Source organism: Oncorhynchus nerka, linkage group LG17 (assembly GCF_034236695.1).
Source record: "Oncorhynchus nerka isolate Pitt River linkage group LG17, Oner_Uvic_2.0, whole genome shotgun sequence".
Lineage (NCBI taxonomy): Eukaryota > Metazoa > Chordata > Actinopteri > Salmoniformes > Salmonidae > Oncorhynchus > Oncorhynchus nerka.
The window spans coordinates 37,142,442-37,159,030 of record NC_088412.1 but is presented as its reverse complement, the minus strand read 5'-3'; the positions used below and the strand labels follow the sequence as shown (position 1 = coordinate 37,159,030).

Here is a 16,589-nt window from a genome sequence, read left to right as displayed (position 1 = left end):
ACATGCTTCCTCCAGCATCTTCACAAGGTCCTTTGCTGTTTTTCTGGGATTGATTTGCACTTTTCCCACCAAAGTACATTTATCTCTAGGAGACAGAACGCGTCTCCTTCTTGAGCGGCATGGCGGCTGCGTGGTCCCATGGTGTTTATACTTGCGTACCATTGTTTGTACAGATGAACGTGGTACCTTCAGGCGTTTGGAAATTGCTCCCAAGGATGAACCAGACTTGTGGAGGTCTCCCAAGTAAAGAGGCACTGAGTTTGAAGGTAGGCCTTGAAATACATCCACAGGTACACCTCCAATTGACTCAAATGATGTCAATTAGCCTATCAGAAGCTTCTAAAAACGAGTTTTAATGACTCCAGCCTAAGTGTATGTAAACTTCCAACTTCAACTGTACCTGTAAGCCTGGGATATCAACGATTCAAAGTTTGCCTGAGTGGGAGTGACCATATAATTCTGTGGGAGTGACCTGAGTAAAGTATTTGTCATCAATTAATTTTTGCAACTCACACGACTGAGGTGTGGGAAAAAGGGTTAGGGTGAAGTGATTGGTTGGTAGATTAAGCCCATGCCTATGTGGTTGGTAGATTAAGCCCATGCCTATGCGCCAGAAGTTTCTCTCTGTCTTTCTGTATTGGCTAATGAAGGCCAAGTTTGATGCTTTGGTGAACCAAAGGGTCAAGTCTTTCCACATTTGTGCGGAAGTGTCTGCGAACAAGACACCTTTTCTGCAGTCAAATGACCAAATCACCCTCTAGTGGCCTCATGGGTGGAATGTTATTAATATTTTTCATAATTCCATAGTTAATAAACATATATTTATTTTAAATGCTGAAAACACGGTGTTTCTATGGCAAACGGTTTTGTTATATTTCAGTCTTCTGTGATGTATATAAAATGTAATATTGGGATACAAACTCAAAATGTAACACATTTCAATTTTATAACTGACATAGTACAGGTGTCTTCTTTTTTTTAAGACCAAAACCATGTGTGTGAGGTGTATAATTGTGTTTCAAAGTAGATTTATTTAAGACTACCAATGAACACTGTGTAACCATGATTTATCCCACTGCAGTAAAAGGTTAACTCCCAGGTAACAGAACACCTCTTCCAATCTGATAGTGGAGCTTAGCTCATAAAACATTGATTGTGATAAAGTTGTGGCCTATTTATCAAACAGCTGATGGGGGGGGGGGGGGGGGGGGGATTTTAACATGTCTAAAGCGCAGGGTCTGGTTTCAGTGAGGCCTTCAGGCCTCTAAATCACCAGGCTAGATTTGGTCATGGGGACCCGGCCTAGGCCAGCAGTGCAGGGCAACAACACACGTCCCAACAGTGGGAGTTGACTGGAGTTCTCCTCTCCTCGTCACTGACAGACGGCGAGAACACAATTTAATGACAGTCTTTAAGCCATAGCTGAAGCCTTAGCTCACGCACGCACACGCCCGTCAAGGAGAAGGGAAGACATAGCTGAAGCCGTAGCTCACGCACGCACGCACACGTCAAGGAGAAGGGAAGGCATAGCTGAAGCCGTAGCTCACGCACGCACACGTCAAGGAGAAGGGAAGACATAGCTGAAGCCGTAGCTCACGCACGCACACACACGTCAAGGAGAAGGGAAGGCATAGCTGAAGCCGTAGCTCACGCACGCACGTCAAGGACAAGGGAAGGCATAGCTGAAGCCGTAGCTCACGCACGCACACGTCAAGGAGAAGGGAAGGCATAGCTGAAGCCGTAGCTCACGCACGCACGCACGCACACGTCAAGGACAAGGGAAGGCATAGCTGAAGCCGTAGCTCACGCACGCACACGTCAAGGACAAGGGAAGGCATAGCTGAAGCCGTAGCTCACGCACACGCCCGTCAAGGAGAAGGGAAGGCATAGCTGAAGCCGTAGCTCACGCACGCACACGTCAAGGAGAAGGGAAGACATAGCTTGCTCATAGCTCCACACTGTGGAGTTGTGGGTAACAGAGGCTTGCTCCGTCGCTCGTAAAAAACAAAAGAAATGTTTTTCCTCAGCGCTCCTAACAAAGCCTCCAGTGTGTGAGCGTTCAGATAGCAGCGTCCAGAGAGAGACCACGTATTAGAGCTGAGTTACTGCCTTCCCGGCGATTCACAGCTCACGGTCATACAGGCTCATTGAGATTATCAGTACAGTTAGTGTATATAAACACATAAAAAATAAAAAGACAACAATCCGTAACATTATAGCTCTGTAATTGAGCAGGAACAGTCAACAGAGTGGTCTGCAATGTTTTGATAACATTGATACCACAAAAATAGCCGCAGTAAAGAAAAAGCTCTGCTATTTGCCGAGTGAAGCAGCTGTGTGAAATGAAAGGGGCTGGTGGTTTTAATGCACTGTAGTTGACCCTACGCTGACTCTTACATTTTATACTGTGAGTTCCTCCCCTTAGCTCTGTAAAGGTTCCGGTTCCTAATTTCGGTGCGTTTCGCAGTGTTATTCTGTGTTACTCCCACACCTGGTGGAAATGGTTCCAATCATAGCAATGCTAATGACAACAACCGCAAGTTGATGTAAATTGTAAATGGCACAGTAATGTCACTATTCCTGCATTTATCAAGTTGCAGTTGTTGACATAAGTGTTTATGACATGCTTTTGTTCTGCTTATGACCCCTTGACTTTTTCCACATTTTGTTACATTACAGCCTTATTCTAAAATTGATTTTTTTAAATAAAAAATACTTCATCAATCTACACACAATACCCCACGATAACAATGCAAAAACAGGTTTTTTGAATTCTTTGCAAATGTATATGGGAAAAAATGGCACATTTACGTAAATATTCAGACCCTTTACTCAGTACTTTGTTGAAGCATCTTTGGCAGCGATTTCAGCCTTGAGTCTTCTTGGGTATGGCGCTACAATCTCTGTCAAGTTGGATGGGGAGCATCGCTGCAGAGCAATTTATGTTCGATCAGGTTCGAGACTTGTCCGAAAGGCACTCCTGCATTGTCTTGGTTGTGTGCTAAGGGTCGTTGTCCTGTTGGAAGGTGAACCTTCGCCCCAGTCAGAGGTCCTGAGTGCTCTGGAGCAGGTTTTCATCAATGATCTCTCTGTACTTTGCTCCTTTCATCTTTGCCTCAATCCTGACTAGTCTCCCAGTCCCTGCCGCTGAAAAACATCCCACAGCATGATGCTTCCACCACCATGCTTCACCGTAGGGATGGTGCCAGGTTTCCTCCAGATGTGATGCTTGGCATTCAGGCTTAGTTTAATCAGACCAGAGAATCTTGTTTCTCATGGTCTGAGATACCTTTAGGTGCCTTTTGGAAAACTCCAAGCAGGCTGTTATGTGCCTTTTACTAAGAAGTGGATTCCGTCTGGCCACTCTACCACAAAGGCCTGATTGGTGGAGTGCTGCAGAGATGGTTGTCCTTGTCCTTCTGTAAGGTTCTCCCACCTCCACAGAGGAACTCTGAAGATCTGTCAGAGTGACCATCAGTTTCTTGGTCATCTCCCTGACCAAGGCCCTTCTCCCCCGATTGCTCAGTTTGGCCAAGCGGCCAGCTCTAGGAAGAGTCTTGGTGGTTCCAAAATTATTCCATTTAAGAATGATGGAGGCCACTGTGTTCTTGGGGACCTTCAATGTTGCAGACATTTTTTGGTACCTTTTCCCAGATCTGTGCCTTGACACAATCCTGTCTCGGCGTTCTAACGACAATTCCTCCGACCTCATGGCTTGTTTTGTACTCTGACATGCACTGTCTGCTGTGGGACCTTATATAGACAGGTGTGTGCATTTCCAGATCATGTCCAATCAGTTGAATTGACCACAGGTGGACTCAAATCAAGTTGTCGAAACATCTCAAGGATGATCAATGGAAACAGGATGCACCTGAGCTCAGTTTCGAGTCTCATAGCAAAGGGTCTGAATAATGATGTAAATAAGGTATTTCTGTTTTTTTCTCAAAACCCGTATGCGCTTTGTCATTATGGGGTATTGTGTGTAGCTTGATGAGTAAAATAAATGTAATCAATTTTAGAATAAGGCTGTAACGTAACAAAATGTTGAGATAGGGAAGGGGTTAGAATACTGCCTGAATGCACTGCATGTCCTGCTTTCTCCTACCCCAAGGACCCAATTAATAATACAGGTTCTTCTGGGATTTCTGTCCTTTAACAATACTACTTTTACCCCCATTTCATCAATCACGGGGGTTGAATGTCATGAAGTCCTTATGTACTGTAGGTACCCTTCATATAAAGTGTTATCTAATGTCCTCTAACCTTTTCCTGCTGTCGTCCTGTTCCCAGGTGGAGCTGCACCTGAAGCCCATCCAGTCCCTGCTGGTGCACCAGAAGCCCCTGGTGTTTGTGCTAAACTCCCCCCAGCCTGTGGTCTGGGACATCAGGACAGAGAAACTAGCGCTGGGCATCAAACACATCTTCCATGTAAGTCAAGATTGAACTAAGTTCCCCTACCAATCTCTCTCTCGCTCCTTCTCTCTCTCGCTCTCGCTCTCTCTCACCCTCTGCCAATTCTATTTCTCTCTGTCACTCTCTCTCTGTGTGTGTGTGTGTCCCACTCTATTAGGTCCATTTCCAATCTCTCTCTCTCTTAGTCCACTTACTTCCATGTATTTATTTCCTCATACCATTCTTTATTAACATTCAGGCGTCGTCCACTTTTCTCCGTGAGACGTTAAGGAAGCAATTCTTTTGCAGAGGAAACCTGTGCTACGTTATGGTCTAGACGAGAAGAGCTCTCAGCTGTTGGGTTACAGATTTATCATGTGTTACACACAGTCTGTGGACAACAACAACCCCAGTCTGTGGACAACAACAACCAACCACACATGCAGGCAAACAGACAGACTCGCACACACACTCTCCCGCATGCCCTGTGGTGAGACGTTAATGTCTGTGTGGCAGTAGTTAATGTGTAATGTGCAGCAGTGGTTTATCCATGGATACAGGCTCTTCCTTACACTGTGCAGACACACACCCTTTCCACTTCCTCTTGTTGTAAACCCTAATAATCAGTGACAGACATACACCACTTTAATGGCTAACACACCACTGCTTTGGGACTTTGTTGCTATCAACCCTCAAGTGATTAGTGAGCTCTTGTTTACATGCCAAATGTTAAGACTATAGGTTGGCATGGACTATATGCTTAGCCTTTTCCCAGATCTGTTTAAGTGCTGTCTTGCCAATTCCTACGGTCATTGTCACACCAGGCTACATTATGCTACGCTTTTCCAGTGTCCCATAGAGAGTTGTGTGCTGGCCGGAAACCCTCTGACACAGTCGGGGATGAAGCGTATTTATACTAGAAGATAAAGTGGGTCGGTGACATCAGCTCTGTTGGCACTGGAGTCCCTAACAACATTGTTTTTCAATCTGGCTCTTAAACAGTGGAGGGCTGTTCCCTCCCTTCCCTCCCTCCCTTCCTCCTCCCCTTCTTTCTCTCCCTCCTCTCCCTCCCTCCCTCCCTCCCTCCTTAACTCCATCCAAACAATCTTGTTGATGGCTGGGCAGCGGTACAAATCATCCAGGGCGTCACACACACACACACACACACACACACACACACACACACACACACACACACACTCGGGGGGATGGGGAGGAGGTTTCTTGAAGGAATATTGGGAGGCAGCAGGCCCCAGCAGGCCCCCTGGACAGCTAGCCATATTTAGTAATGATACCAGAGGAGACCAGAGGGCTTCTCTCTCTCTCTCTCACTCTCTCTCACTGTGAGACTTAATGAGAAAATGAGGGTAAGACACTGTATCACATGAGACAATCCCAGGGAAATTAGTGCATGGCTTAACTCAACCATGCTGCTCTACACTGTAAGCCTGGCTGGATCTGTACACTCTTCCACTCCTCCCGTGCCATATATGCTGTGAAAACGTTCATGTAGCTCGTGGTTCTTCTGAAATAATCATTGTTAACACCATAGCGTTCCACAAGAATGCGACATCAGGCACTAATTCATATTATTTCCATATGTGGCGGTGATGTGTTCTCATTGCATGCAAAACATCCACCATGAAAACCAGAGTCCATACAATGTTTAACACAGACACTCATACACACGCATGTACGTACGCACACACACACGTCCAAATTTCTCAGAGACTGAAATCGGATCATCGGCGGTGGCACGACCTTGCAAAAAGAAGACTTTAGGACTCCGTCATCACCTCTGTGTTGAGTAGGATTACTGTGATTATGTGAAGTTAGCTAGCTGATGTGCTAACATCCATCCACCTTCTGTTTCCCAGCATATTGCCTTGAGCAGATAAACCATTATAGCCATATTACAGACCAGACCTGGGTTCAAATACTATTTGACGTCATTCCAAAAACATCCGCTTGGGATTGTTTGAGTTACCTGGCGCAATGGAACCAGTAGAAAAGTTGCACATTTCAAACCCCGCACATCTGGCTCTCAAGGCAGGCTAATACAAGCACTTAAAGAATTCGAAATATTTCAAATAGTACTTGAACCCAGGTCTAAAATGCAAACCCCAGCCTCAGTCTGTCTTAACCACAGACTCAGGTTTCACTGTGACATCCCTAGTGAATACATCAAACAGTGTGACAACATGAGAACTAAATTCCAGTTATTTCCTGTACTAAGTGGAAATACTTCCATGTAAGATTGAAAACGGGGATGTAGTTCATTCAGATGAATTGGCATCCAGGCTGCTTATGTTTTCAGAGCTGTAAACTTGAATTCTACCTGCGGTTAGAGCCAGTCTTCTCTTGTGTGCATCCCAAATGGCACCCTACTCCTATATAGTGTGGGCTCTGGTCAAAAGTCGTGCACTATATAGGGATAGGGTGCCATTGGGGATGTCGTCTCAGAGGGAGCCATTAGCAGGTCAACAGTGTCACACACAATAAAAAGAATGTCTCCTCATCAGACATATAACAGCTGACAACAGCCATGAAGCCCAGCCTACAGTACAGTACTAGGCTAGCCAACCTTATTCTGTAGTGTAACTAATGTTGTTAGACGTTGGATCTGACATGGGGCCCTGTGCCTGTTTCCCACTGTCAAGGGGAGGGATAGGACTCCTCCCTGGTGACAGTTTTACTGTTCAGGGATATTTTAATGTACACTCATAAGATTTACAGTATCCTATACAGTGGGGAGAACAAGTATTTGATACACTGCCGATTTTGCAGGGTTTCCTACTTACAACGCATGTAGACGTCTTTTAATTTTTTTTAATCATAGGTACACTTCAACTGTGAGAGACGGAATCTAAAACAAAAATCCAGAAAATCACATTGTATGATTTTTAAGTAATTCATTTGCATTTTATTGGATGACATAAGTATTTGATACATCATAAAAGCAGAACTTAATATTTGGTACAGAAACCTTTGTTTGCAATTACAGAGATCATATGTTTCCTGTAGTTCTTGACCAGGTTTGCACACACTGCAGCAGGGATTTTGGCCCACTCTTCCATACAGACCTTCTCCAGATCCTTCAGGTTTCGGGGCTGTCGCTGGGCAATATGGCCTTTCAGCTCCTTCCAAAGATGTTCTATTGGGTTCAGGTCTGGAGACTGGCTAGGCCACTCCAGGACTTTGAGATGCTTCTTACGGAGCCACTCCTTAGTTGCCCTGGCTGTGTGTTTCGGGTCGTTGTAATGCTGGAAGACCCAGCCACAACCCTTCTTCAATGGTCTTACTGAGGGAAGGAGGTTGTTGGCCAAGATCTCGCGATACATGGCCCCATCCATCCTCCCCTCAATACGGTGCAGTCGTCCTGTCCCCTTTGCAGAAAAGCATGCCCAAAGAAGGATGTTTCCACCTCCATGCTTCACGGTTGGGATGGTGTTCTTGGGGTTGTACTCATCCTTCTTCTTCCTCCAAACACGGCGAGTGGAGTTTAGACCAAAAAGCTATATTTTTGTCTCATCAGACCACATGACCTTCTCCCATTCCTCCTCTGGATCATCCAGATGGTCACTGGCAAACTTCAGACGGGCCTGGACATGCGCTGGCTTGAGCAGGGGGACCTTGCGTGCGCTGCAGTATTTTAATCCATGACGGCGTAGTGTGTTACTAATGGTTTTCTTTGAGACTGTGGTCCCAGCTCTCTTCAGGTCATTGACCAGGTCCTGCTGTGTAGTTCTGGGCTGATCCCTCACCTTCCTCATGATCATTGATGCCCCACGAGGTGAGATCTTGCATGGAGCCCCAGACCGAGGGTGATTGACCGTCATCTTGAACTTCATCCATTTTCTAATAATTGCGGCAACAGTTGTTGCCTTCTCACCAAGCTGCTTGCCTATTGTCCTGTAGCCCATCCCAGCCTTGTGCAGGTCTACAATTTTATCCCTGATGTCCTTACACAGCTCTCTGGTCTTGGCCATTGTGGAGACGTTGGAGTCTGTTTGATTGAGTGTGTGGACAGGTGTCTTTTATACAGGTAATGAGTTCAAACAGGTGCAGTTAATACAGGTAATGAGTGGAGAACAGGAGGGCTGTGAGAGCCGGAATTCTTACTGGTTGGTAGGTGATCAAATACTTATGTCATGCAATAAAATGCTAATTAATTACTTAAAAATCTTACAATGTGATTTTCTGGATTTGTGTTTTAGATTCCGTCTCTTGCAGTTGAAGCTATGATAAAAAATACAGACCTCTACATGTTTTGTAAGTTGGAAAACCTGCAAAATCGGCAGTGTATCAAATACTTGTTCTCCCCACTGTATATACACTGAGTTTACAAAAAATGAAGAACACCTTCCTAATTCAGTTGTACCCCCCTGCCACTTTTGCCCTCAGAACAGACTCAATTTGTCAGGGCATGGACTCTACAAAGTGTCAAAGGTTCCACAGGGATACTGGCCCATGTTGACTCCAATGCTTCCCACAGTTGTGTCATGGTTGCTGGATGTAATTTGGGCGGTGGACCATTCTTGATACACACAGGAAGCTGTTGAGCGTGAAAAACCCAGCAGTATTGCAGTTCCAGACACAAACCGGTGTGCTTGGCACCTACTACCATACCCCGTTCAAATGCACTTAAATATTTTGTATTTCCCATTCACCCTCTGAATGGCGCACATACACAATCCATGTCTCAATTATCTCAAGGCTTACGAAATCGTTCTTTAACCTGTCTCCTCCCCTTCATCTACACTGATTGAAGTGGATTTAACAAGTCACATCAGTAAGGGATCATAACTTTCACCTGGTCAGTCTGTCATTGAAAGAGCAGGTGTTCATAATGTTTTGTACACTGAGTGTGTGTGTGTGTGTGTGTGTGTGTGTGTGTGTGTGTGTGTGTGTGTGTACACTACCAGTCAAACGTTTTAGAACGCCTACTCATTCAAGGTTTGTTTTTTATTTTTTTACAATTTTTTACATTATAGAATAATAGTGAAGACATCAAAACTCTGAAATAACACATGGAATCATGTAGTAACCAAAAAAGTGTTAAACAAATCAAAATATATGTTATATTTGAGATTCTTCAAATAGCCACCCTTTGCCTTACTGACAGCTTTGCACACGCTTGGCATTCTCTCAACCAGCTTCATGAGGTAACATGGATTGCATTTCAATTAACAGGTGTGCCTTATTTTAAGTTATTTTGTGGAATTTCTTTCCTTTTTAATGTGTTTGAGCCAATCAGTTGTGTTGTGACAAGGTAGGGGGATATACAGACGATAGCCCTATTTGATAAAAGACCAAGTTCATATTACGGCAAGAATAGCTCAAAAAAGTAAAGAGAAACGACAGTCCATCATTGGTTCAAGATATGAAGGTCAGTCAATACGGAGAATTTCAAGAACTTTTAAAGTTTCTTCAAGTGCAGTCGCAAAAACCATCAAGCGCTCTGATGAAACTGGCTGAGGATCGCCACAGGAATGGTAGACCAAGAGTTACCTCTGCTGCAGAGGATAAGTTCATTAGAGTTACCAGCCTCAGAAATTGCAGCCCAAATAAATGCTTCACAAAGTTCAAGTAACAGACACGTCTCAACATCAACTGTTCAGAGGAGACTGTGTGAATCAGGCCTTCATGGTCGAATTGCTACAAAGAAACCACTACTAAAGGACACCAATAATAATAAGATACCTGCTTGGGCCAAGAAACATGAGCAATGGACATGAGACCGGTGGAAATTTGTCCTTTCGTCTGGAGTCCAAATTTTTTGGTTCCAAACGCCGTGTGAGACTCGATGTGAGTGTACGGATGATCTCGGCATGTGTATTTCCCACAGTAATGCATGGAGGAGGTGGTGTTATGGTGTGGGGGTGCTTTGCTGGTGACACTGTCTGTGATTTATTTACAATTGAAGGCACACTTCACATAATTCACACCACATAATTCTGCAGTAATACGCCATCCCATCTGGTCTGGGCTTAGTGGGCAAAGGGTGGCTATTTGAAGAATCTGAAATACAAAATATATTTTGATTTGTTAAACCCTTTTTTGATTACTACATGATTCCATATGTGTTACTTCATAGTTTTCTGAGATTAGGAGCACTCCCTTTAAGAGTGTGCTCCTAATCTCAGCTCGTTACCTGTATAAAAGACACCTAGGAGCCAGAAATCTTTCTGATTGAGAGGGGGTCAAATACTTCCCTCATTAGGGGGTCAAATACTTCCCTCATTAAATTGCAAATCAATTTATAACATTTTTGATGTGCGTTTTTCTGGATTTTTGTTGTTGTTATTCTGTCTCTCGCTGTTTCAATAAACCTACCATTCAAATGATTCAGAGATTTCCATACCCAACTATAACATCTTCCGTCAAGATAGAACTACCAAAGGGGGCGGAGTTGCAGTCTACTGCAGAGATAGCCTGCAAAGTAACGTCATACTTTCCAGGTCCATACCCAAACAGTTCGAACTACTAATTTTGAAAATTACCCTCTCCAGAAATAAGTCTCTCACTGTTGCCGCCTGCTACCGGCCACCCTCAGCTCCCAGCTGTGCCCTGGACACCATTTGTGAATTGATCGCCCCCCATCTAGCTTCAGAGTTTGTTCTGTTAGGTGACCTAAACTGGGATATGCTTAACACCCCGGCAGTCCTACAATGTAAGCTAGATGCCCTCAATCTCACTCAAATCATCAAGGAACCCACCAGGTACAACCCTAACTCTGTAAACAAGGGCACCCTCATAGACGTCATCCTGACCAACTGGCCCTCCAAATACACCTCCGCTGTCTTCAACCAGGATCTCAGCGATCACTGCCTCATTGCCTGTATCCGCCACGGAGCCGCAGTCAAACGACCACCCTCATCACTGTCAAACGCTCCCTAAAACACTTCTGTGAGCAGGCCTTTCTAATCGACCTGGCCCGGGTATCCTGGAAGGACATTGACCTCATCCCGTCAGTTGAGGATGCCTGGTCATTCTTTAAAAGTAACTTCCTCACCATTTTAGATAAGCATGCTCCGTTCAAAAAATGCAGAACCAAGAACAGATACAGCCCTTGGTTCACTCCAGACCTGACTGCCCTCGACCAGCACAAAACATCCTGTGGCGGACTGCAATAGCATCGAATAGCCCCGTGATATGCAACTGTTCAGGGAAGTCAGGAACCAATACACGCAGTCAGTCAGGAAAGCTAAGGCCAGCTTCTTCAGGCAGAAGTTTGCATCCTGTAGCTCCAACTCCAAAAAGTTCTGGGACACTGTGAAGTCCATGGAGAACAAGAGTACCTCCTCCCAGCTGCCCACTGCACTGAGGCTAGGTAACACGGTCTCCACCGATAAATCCACGATTATCGAAAGCTTCAATAAGCACTTCTCAACGGCTGGCCATGCCTTCCGCCTGGCTACTCCAACCTCGGCCAACAGCTCCGCCCCGCAGCTCCTCGCCCAAGCCTCTCCAGGTTCTCCTTTACCCAAATCCAGATAGCAGATGTTCTGAAAGAGCTGCAAAACCTAGACCCGTACAAATCAGCTGGGCTTGACAATCTGGACCCTCTATTTCTGAAACTATCTGCCGCCATTGTCGCAACCCCTATTACCAGCCTGTTCAACCTCTCTTTCATATCGTCTGAGATCCCCAAGGATTGAAAGCTGCCGCAGTCATCCCCTCTTCAAAGGGGGAGACACCCTGGACCCAAACTGCTATAGACCTATATCCATCCTGCCCTGCCTATCTAAGGTCTTCGAAAGCCAAGTCAACAAACAGGTCACTGACCATCTCGAATCCCACCGTACCTTCTCCGCTGTGCAATCTGGTTTCCGAGCCGGTCACGGGTGCACCTCAGCCACGCTCAAGGTACTAAACGATATCATAACCGCTATCGATAAAAGACAGTACTGTGCAGCCGTCTTCATCGACCTCGCCAAGGCTTTCGACTCTGTCAATCACCATATTCTTATCGGCAGACTCAGTAGCCTCGGTTTCTCGGATGACTGCCTTGCCTGGTTCACCAATTACTTTGCAGACAGAGTTCAGTGTGTCAAATCGGAGGGCATGCTGTCCGGTCCTCTGGCAGTCTCTATGGGGGTGCCACAGGGTTCAATTCTCGGGCCGACTCTTTTCTCTGTATATATCAATGATGTTTCTCTTGCTGCGGGCGATTCCCTGATCCACCTCTACGCAGACGACACCATTCTATATACTTTCGGCCCGTCATTGGACACTGTGCTATCTAACCTCCAAACGAGCTTCAATGCCATACAGCACTCCTTCCGTGGCCTCCAACTGCTCTTAAACGCGAGTAAAACCAAATGCATGCTTTTCAACCGATCGCTGCCTGCACCCGCATGCCCGACTAGCATCACCACCCTGGATGGTTCCGACCTTGAATATGTGGACATCTATAAGTACCTAGGTGTCTGGCTAGACTGCAAACTCTCCTTCCAGACTCACATCAAACATCTCCAATCGAAAATCAAATCAAGAGTCGGCTTTCTATTCCGCAACAAAGCCTCCTTCACTCACGCCGCCAAGCTTACCCTAGTAAAACTGACTATCCTACCGATCCTCGATTTCGGCGATGTCATCTACAAAATGGCTTCCAACACTCTACTCAGCAAACTGGATGCAGTCTATCATAGTGCCATCCGTTTTGTCACCAAAGCACCTTATACCACCCACCACTGCGACTTGTATGCTCTAGTCGGCTGGCCCTCGCTACATATTCGTCGCCAGACCCACTGGCTCCAGGTCATCTACAAGTCCATGCTAGGTAATGCTCCGCCTTATCTCAGTTCACTGGTCACGATGGCAACACCCATCCGTAGCACACGCTCCAGCAGGTGTATCTCACTGATCATCCCTAAAGCCAACACCTCATTTGGCCGCCTTCGTTCCAGTACTCTGCTGCCTGTGACTGGAATGAACTGCAAAAATCGCTGAAGTTGGAGACTTTTATCTCCTCACCAACTTCAAACATCAGCTATCCGAGCAGCTAACCGATCGCTGCAGCTGTACATAGTCTATTGGTAAATAGCCCACCCATTTTCACCTACCTCATCCCCATACTGTTTTTATACTGTTTTTTTTTTAATGTATTTATTTATTTACTTTTCTGCTCTTTTGCACACCAATATCTCTACCTGTACATGACCATCTGATCTTTTATCACCCCAGTGTTAATCTGCAAAATTGTATTATTCGCCTACCTCCTCATGCCTTTTGCACACATTGTATATAGACTGCCCATTTTTTTCTACTGTGTTATTGACTTGTTAATTGCTTACTCCATGTGTAACTCTGTGTTGTCTGTTCACACTGCTATGCTTTATCTTGGCCAGGTCGCAGTTGCAAATGAGAACTTGTTCTCAACTAGCCTACCTGGTTAAATAAAGGTGAAATAAAAAATAAAAAATGATAGACTTATCATTTCTTTGTCAGTGGGCAAAGGTACAAAATCAGCAGGGGATCAAATACTTTCCCCCTCACTGTAGATGACATTCTCTTTATGGCCTGGCAAGTAATGCATATACTGTAGACACGTGAAACCTATGAGTCATATCTAAGTCCTATTCCGGCACATTCACGTTGAGGTGAATGTACCAGATTATCTGTCTGTCTGTGAGCCACTCTGGTCCTTAGCTATGGCAAAGTAAGGTTAGCGTTGAGTTGTGTGTTTGAGTGACATCCCTGGGTACTCTGGCTGTGAGCAGAATGAGCTGCCTGTTACATCCCATCTGTCAGGCCAGCTCCTCTCCTCAGGTTCAGGTTGGCTCCACGGGGATGCCTCGTTAACATGCCGCCATGATGGAACCCAAACACTGACCGGTCTGGACAAAGAGACGGGACGAGCTGCTGAGAGAATGGACGAATCCCCAATCCTCTCACACTCAGTCAGTGTTTCACTCTGCATCCCTGGCCCGTAGCTCTGCTCACACCAACTGCAGTACATGTGTCGGAGTCAAACAGTCTGACCTGCAGAAGAAGAAGACTGCAGTATAAATGCAATATCTGCATGTCACAGCACCTTCCTCAACCCATAGTAACCAGATCAGAACCACACTTATACTCTCACTGGCGGTATTCTTTACAGTCTGGAGGACTGTATGTGTACTGTATGTGAAGCCTGAGCTAGTGAGACACAGTGCCAAGTTCAGCTTGCGCACCACCGGCCACATTTGAGTGAACCCTCTTGTAGAGTTGGAGAGGAGCTGGTGTTGTGTGGTGGGTATGCAGAGTAACAGAATGAATAGTAATGGTTTTTAGATCTTACCACCTCAGACCCTGAGGGTCTAGCCACACAACCAGACCTCCTCTACGCTTTTCCCCCATTAGATTGACTATATCCTGGGGCTAATGGGGCCCTGAATCAACTCTGAATCAGCGCTGCAAGGCCTTGTTTCCTGGTCCCTGGTTCTAGGGTCCACAGATGGACACATATGGGCCCTGGAACCGCTACAGTTCAGCCCTGCTCTGCTCTGCCTGGTGAGCACACTGTTGCTGTTGGCCCGCTGGACCCTCCTGCCTGCAGCGTTTTCAAATCCTTGGCCTCAAATCCAGACATTCTGTTGTAAAACATGCTACGCAGCACTCCCTGTCAATCAGAAGTACTGAGTAATGAAAAAACATGAAGTCGGACATGAGATGAGGGATGGACACAGCAAATCAAGCCAATGTAATTTCACCGGGAGACAATCAGGATCCGTAGGAGGGCACATCTCCAGAGAGGTGTCTTTAAGTTGGCTCTATGTCTCAAATGGTAGCCTATTCCCTATGTTGTGCACTACTTTTGACCAGGGCCCATAGAGGATAGAGTGCCATTTGGGACACAGGCCCTATGTTTTAAAGGGTTATCGTGCCTTGTTTGACTAGTTTGATCTGAAACACATCTCTGTTCTCTCTCGCCTTTTGATGGACCAACACTGTAAAGTTTAGCTGTTGGAATTTGTTGCTCTTTCTGTGTTTGCCAAGTCTTTATCCTTTTCTCTCGTTTCTTCTTTTATTGCATTATTTGGATTTGGTGTGATTCTTTCTTTCTCTCTTTTCTTTCTCTCTCTCTCTCTCCTTTTGGTGTCTTTCTCTACTTTTCTCTCTCTCCCGCTCCCTCTTTCGTTCTCTGTGCTCGTTAAATGGAACCATGGCCAGCCCAATATTGTTTTTTCTTCAGAGACAGATCTACAGGAACGTTCTGCCGTGGTGCAGAGACAGATGGTGTTGTTTTCTACACAACACCTCTCACTGCCAGTTCTCTCTCACTCTCTCTCACTCACTCACTCACTCACTCACTCACTCACTCACTCACTCACTCACTCACTCACTCACTCACTCACTCACTCACTCACTCACACACACACACACACACACACACACACACACACACACACACACACACACATGCCAGCAACTTGATTAGCTCTCTGGAGCCTATATAGAGAGAGCAGATCAAATCACCCACAAAAAAGCATTTATCACATTCATAACATCCCTGCATTAGAGCACGCTTCTATTATCTCACATCTTCTCTCTGTCCCTGAGGCCTCCCTCCCTGTCTCCCACTGTTTGGAACACCTCGTCTTCTCCAGCCAGACATGGTGTTTTCTCCGGTTGTACTCTGGGTGTTGCTTCGTGTTGCTTAGCGAGAGAGTTGGAGGATTGCAACACTCTGATAATTGATATAATTTGGCACGGCGTCTCTTCTCTCCCCTCACGCGACCAGCACATATGGCAATAATATGTAGACGTTCACACACACACACACAGGCAGAGAGGCCAGGAAACCAACCACAGGCATATGCTTTTAAAAAGCCACGGACCGTAAAGGGTACTGGGCAGCAGGCACATGTTATTGTTGGGTTTTATACTTGGGGAGGGAAGGAAGGGACCAATCTTACAGTGAGGAGGCTTCGCTCTCTATGGCTGTTAGGAACTGTAGACTTTGGAACATTTTAGACTAATGCCGACAAATTATGGCAGCAGCTATCTCTTTTGAAAAGTCAGGCGTAATATTTCATTGTATCCTATTGCATGTTCAGTGCAATCTGCTGAGTAGTTGAGGCTGGCTGATGTCAAAGCTGATGTTGCTTTTCAACAGACATGAAGTGGAGAGCAGCAGACACCCTTCTCATCGTCTTACACCCATGGAAAGAAGTTAGGCTAGTCCGCTAGCACCAGGTTAGTATTTTTCA

The 16,589-nt window shown here is 45.6% G+C and overlaps 1 protein-coding gene across 1 annotated transcript in view; it reads left to right on the top strand.

Annotated features, from left to right (window-relative positions):
* LOC115145179 (transforming growth factor beta receptor type 3-like) overlaps positions 1-16,589 on the top strand; it is a 138,999-nt gene that overhangs the window by 62,081 nt on the left and 60,329 nt on the right. The window contains exon 4 of the mRNA XM_029686509.2: positions 4,291-4,428. Within this exon, the coding sequence (XP_029542369.1) occupies positions 4,291-4,428 (138 nt within the window). The remainder of the gene's footprint in view (positions 1-4,290; positions 4,429-16,589) is intronic.